The sequence below is a fragment of the Coregonus clupeaformis genome, chromosome 7 (genome assembly GCF_020615455.1).
Source record: "Coregonus clupeaformis isolate EN_2021a chromosome 7, ASM2061545v1, whole genome shotgun sequence".
In the NCBI taxonomy this organism is placed as follows: Eukaryota; Metazoa; Chordata; class Actinopteri; order Salmoniformes; family Salmonidae; genus Coregonus; species Coregonus clupeaformis.
In genome coordinates this window covers 75,275,714-75,281,308 of record NC_059198.1, presented here as the reverse complement: position 1 = coordinate 75,281,308, position 5,595 = coordinate 75,275,714, and the positions used below count along the sequence as shown (strand labels likewise).

Sequence of the window (5,595 nt, the reverse complement as noted above, 5' to 3'; positions counted from 1 at the left end):
GAAACACTGTACAACTGGGGACCGAAGTCAGCATGCATGCGCCCGGCCCGCCACAAGGAGTCGCTAGAGCGCGATGGGACAAGGACATCCCGGCCGGCCAAACACTCCCCTAACCCGGATGACGCTGGGCCAATTGTGCGCCGTCTCATGGGTCTCCCGGTCGCGGCCGGCTATGACACAGCCTGGGATCAAACCTGGGTCTGTAGTGACGCCTCTAGCGCTGCGATGCAGTGCCTTAGACCGCTGCACAACTCAGGAGGCCTGTGGTGCCTCTTTCTGAACAAATGTTGACACACACACACACACAGAGAGAGAGAAAGGGGGTGATGACCTCTTGATGAGCTTAATTAACGGCCCTTTACTGGCGTTGGGCTGCGCATACCAGTTAGTGCAGTGTGTGTGTGTGACAGATAGGGGGCGATGGTGATATCATGTGTAACAATCAATGACAGTATATATGAATGGACAAAGCCATCGATCATGCGACACCATCCATTCCTATATGAAGACTCAATAGTGCATTTGAAGACCAGGAAGTGACGTTGCAGGCAAGCTCAGTGCTGCCCCCTCTCATTGAGTATCTCAAGTTGAAGGCCAACCAGGGTACTGCAGGCTGCCGTTACCTACTAACTAAATGATCCTTTTAACTTCTTCTGTGTGCGATTTTAAAATAATAGGTTCAAGGACATACATCTGGAGTATTAGAAACAATTATTGGCACCTTGCTTGTCTTCTAAATGTGTATTTATTTACACCAAGATCACAATTTTTCCTTTCACTATAATGGGGGATCCTGTTTTCTGCAAACGATGCCTGTAGTACTGCGGTCAGCCTTGAACTTTGTGGCTTCAATGAGAGGGGGCAGTTGCTCTCTCTATGGATGGATGGATGGATGTTATGGTTGACATCTCGGCTGATTTATCCAGTGAATTATGATCATTTTAGAACACACGAGACTCTATATTTTTTTGTCAACAGAGCACAATAGAACTCAGTCCAAGCAGGCAAGATGAAGAAAACAAAAATATATACATTTTATTGACAGAATATGCTCCATGTTGAATGGTTCAAGTGACAGTAAAGGGGTCTACACACTCACAGTCGTGTTCCAAAAAATTCTGCTGCACAAATGTACGTAGAACTACTTACAGAGCGACACAAATGAACATCCGTCGGCTCCGTTTGCATAGACTGTGTAGACCCCTTAAGTTCTATCACAGATCCAGACTAACTGTACACAACAGCAGACATTAAGCCCTGGTGTTCAGTGCCCAGGACTTGCCCACAAATGAGACCCTAAATCTGCGGTCTGTTGTGGTCACACAGTGGTCATACAACAGTCATTCATCGGTGGTCTTCAAACCTGGTCCTGCTGAGCAACAGCAGGGGTTTCCTTTTAGTTCTAGAGACAATATTAGAATTAATTCCTAATTTCAGACTTTGCTGTCATGGGACCTACAGCAGTTTTAGTGAAGTCACCTCATAATGACCATCTATCAGTTAAAAGCAGTTAAATCTTGGATACCCAGTGAACGTGATTGAAAAACCCCTTAACAGACATTACAAAATGTGACCATTAACATATACTGTACAGTAGTTGTGGCTATGGTTGAGAAGATGGTGAATATAGGTCACAAGCTCATCTATGATCAGTTACAGAAAAATACAGACATATAAAAACAGTATTCCTGATGACGAGATCTCTGGTCATGGTTAGGGATCTAGATATTGGGTCTGTTGCGTTCTACTGGTCCTTGGGTTTGTGTTCTCTGGGTTTGAAGGTTGGTTCTGGTCAGGCCTAGGTGGTTTAAGATTGTTCTAAGCGGTTCTAAGGGGTTCTACTGGTCGCCGGGTCTGGGTTCTCTGGATTCTCTGGGCCTGAAGTTGAGAGACACGCTGTTGATGCAGAACCTCTGTCCTGTGGGGTCTGGTCCATCCTCAAATGCATGACCCAGATGGGCGTCACACTGTAACGATGCACACACACAGAGACCACACACTAGAGGAGACAGAACACAAACACACCAACACCCCCACACACTAACACCTGCAGTACACAATGGTCTGATTGACTCTCAGCATAATTACCCAGAATGGAACTCACATGTTTACAGATGACCTCTGTCTCTGCGCTACCCAGGGTGTTGTCAGGGCGACGGATGATGGATGCATGGCTCTCGTCGCGTTCCCACGTCCCATGAGCCTCTTTGAACGCCGGCCAGCCTGTGCCCGAGTCATACTTCGCCTCTGAACTAGAGAGGAGAGAGAGAGAGAGAGGTCTAGTAAGAGATCTAGTCTAAAATGCTGATATTCGGGTTCGGATTACAGAGAGGTCAAAATGAAGACGTTAGGGGTTAGTGTGAAGTGTGACCAGTTCTAGGGAGGTATAGGGGGGTTAGATGGTTACCTGAAGAGGGGAGTGTCGCAGCACACACAGTGGTACATCCCCACCTCACTATGGTTCAGATAGAGACCGCTGAAAGGCTGAGGACACATACACAGAGTAGAAACACTATATGTTGTCTTTCTTTAGGTTTCCACCATACTGCTTTAACCTAGCCTGTGTTTTCAGACCAGTGCCAACGTGAGGAAAGGGAGCCACTATTGAGATGCAGCCCATACTGAATGTCATTCTTTAACCAACTGCTCCTATCTTCCACACTGAGGAAGACTATAAACAAAGAACAAAGTCCATACAAACCTACTCACTGAACCCACTGATGTTTATGAATTGTCAGTCTATGGTCATTGATGCTGAGGACAGGCGACGTATGCGTGTGTGTGTTCATGTGTGTGTGTGTGTTCATGTGTGTGTGACTCACCATCTCTGTCCCCTTCTCCCTCGTGACCACGTACTGTTCAGAGGTCAGTGTCTTCTGCCAGTCGGTCATCGCATTATAACGAGTCAGTGATTGCAAGCCTGTAACACGCACACGCGCGCACACACACACACACACACACGTGCACACACACACACACGCGCGCACACACACACGCGCGCGCACACACACACACACACGTTGAAAAGCAAAATTTGGTCAGCGTTTTGTTGCATTTTGTTTATTTGTCATATATATATTTATTTTATATTAATTGCTTTAAGCTTTTCATTTTCCTACTAAGTTTTGAGCACAATGTGTTTCTGCTCTTTGGAGCAAATGTGTCCCCATGAAAAATGTGACAGGAGGCCTGTGACAGATAACAGGACCAAAAACACATGTTTATTTATTTAGAATTATAGAAAGACTATGAATATTAAAATAGTATCTAATAAACGTAATATTAACTGACAATAAAGTAGCCTATCCAGATGCAAGCTATGTAATTCCATTCTATGAAGCCTAATTCGATTCTAACAGAATAGCTCATACCTGAACTAGTGGAGACAGGGCGGATGAAAGCAGTAACTCTGGTCTTGGGCAACGACACGGACTTGGCAGCCGCCCTCTGAGCGATGACGAGCGAAAGTCGGACGATAAAACGAGACATGTTTTCTCCTGCAGTTTGAGGCTGTGCGCTCCAGTCCTCCGCGCAGCAAGTGTCTGTATCGAAGTCAAGTGCAGCCTGTTGGCATCTGCGCTGCTGTGACCTAATCTGCGCTCATTGAGGACTTTGAACGCTCCAGCGAGTTCCTTTTGGTCCCTGCCTGACCGTCTCCCCCCTAGCCCGCCCTGCTGTCCAGTATAAGGGACTGGGAAGACCCGGTCGCAAACTAGATGCAGGGCTCGAAATTAAACATTTTAATTGGTACTGGTGCTCCCAACTTAAAAACATTAGGAGCACAACATTTGTTTAGGTGCACCAGAAAATAAGATTTTTTAAATTGATTGCATATAGCCAATAATAGGCCTATATGCATTTTAGCTACTTTTGAAGCACATGTTGTACCCTAGAATCTAATATGTAACCCTGTAAAGATATGTGTGTATTATAAAAAGCTAAAATGTTGATACAAATATTTACCATTGAAAATACTAAGTCATTGGTGGAATATTAGGTTTCTACATTGTGTACAATAACTATTTATCTTTTGCAATGCATTACATTGAAAATTGTACTGTCTTTTTAAGAAAGTCACGTTTGTCACTGACGACATTAAAGAGGGTTTCCACTAGTTACCACATTCACAAAGTAAAATGTGTCTATATCGTATAAATTCAGGGGGGGAAAAATAGCTTTTTGGTCTTAATTTAAGGTCAGGGTTAGACATAAGGTTAGCAGTGTGGTTAAGGTTAGAGTCAAGGTTAGGTTTCAAATCAAATTTGAAGAAGATAAATTGTAGAAATAGGCGGAGTTTATGACTTTGTGGATGTGGTAACTAGTGACGACCATCCAGAGATCTGTCAATGGCCATGTTCGACAGCATCAAAACGACTGCAGGCGAGTGCCTTATCTACAAATCACTTTGCATCATAAATAATGATTCATTATTATTTGTAGATCAGTAAGTCACAATTTACCCATGATACATTGCGGTTTTGATTCTCTCAAACACTGCCATTCATTCATCATTTGCTATGATGGGGCGCGTTCCTGTGCCCAGGTTTTGCCTGGCTAGGTATTTTAAGTATCAGCTAACCACATAATAATAATAATATGCCATTTAGCAGACGCTTTTATCCAAAGCGACTTACAGTCATGCGTGCATACATTTTTTTTGTGTATGGGTGGTCCATATGTTATAGTCCCAGTCGGTATTAGATAGAACGTCGGGGGCCCTGCCTGCCTGTGGGGAAAACAACCTGTGGCAACCTTGGTTAGGGTTTCACATGCCTGTTTTGCATGTTATTTTGGCATTAATACATGTCACATATCAGTTTGCAAACAATGTACAATAAATAATATATAAAAAAAATATTTGAGTTAATAAAGCCATTTACAAACATGGTCTCTTTTTTGCTTTCTTGAGTAAGGCAGCTCCAAAATGCAGGTGTTTCTGCCTAGCTCAGTGCTTTCTGTGGTGGTGGTGGGGCAGCCAGTGGAAAATACGGAGCGTAGGTGTTGGTAATGTTCTCTAGTTGCGCCATGATTAGCTTCGTGTTCTGTCACTCGTGGGGACAGTACGTCACTGCCAAGTCTAAGGGTAGAGCTTGAAAATTCAAGCCCCTTGGGTGCTGCCATAGAGTTACATTAGAAGTGCCCATCCAAGAAGGCTCAAGGTCATTGGCCACAGATAAAATTATGTCAAATCACGTTATATCTACAGTAGCTTTGATTGGACGGATCATGTCAACATCATACTTTCAAAATCTTAGCTAGCAGTCATCATCATGAATCAAGTCAACAATCTACTGGCAAATCCTTTTTAATCCTTGTCATATGAAGAGAAATAATGAAGACAAATTATAGATAAAACTTATCGGTGCTCATCGGCCATTGGACATAAACATTACACAGTTGGAAATCGGAAATTCAACAATGAGTGGTTTGGAATGAATTATTGACAGTGGCTAACTGCAAGCATTGCAAAGCAATCACTAACCTGCTATTCAGTGGAGTGGCTGTGTGGTCCCAAATCTGGGATTAAGGGTCTCTTTTCCAAGTTTAAAATGATAAAACATTCAACATTGGCCATGCTGTCAATGAAGCATGATT

The 5,595-nt window shown here is 43.6% G+C and overlaps 1 protein-coding gene across 1 annotated transcript; it reads right to left on the bottom strand.

The window, feature by feature from the left end:
• Window positions 1-1,010: 1,010 nt before the first annotated feature.
• Window positions 1,011-3,593, bottom strand: LOC121570477 (methionine-R-sulfoxide reductase B2, mitochondrial). Its single transcript, XM_041881939.2, has 5 exons — window positions 3,372-3,593; window positions 2,823-2,920; window positions 2,408-2,484; window positions 2,105-2,252; window positions 1,011-1,967 (listed from the first exon to the last, which is right to left on the bottom strand). Exons 1-5 carry the CDS (start codon window positions 3,487-3,489, stop codon window positions 1,839-1,841), a joined length of 570 nt encoding a protein of 189 aa, XP_041737873.2. The 5' UTR covers window positions 3,490-3,593; the 3' UTR covers window positions 1,011-1,838.
• Window positions 3,594-5,595: the final 2,002 nt, after the last annotated feature.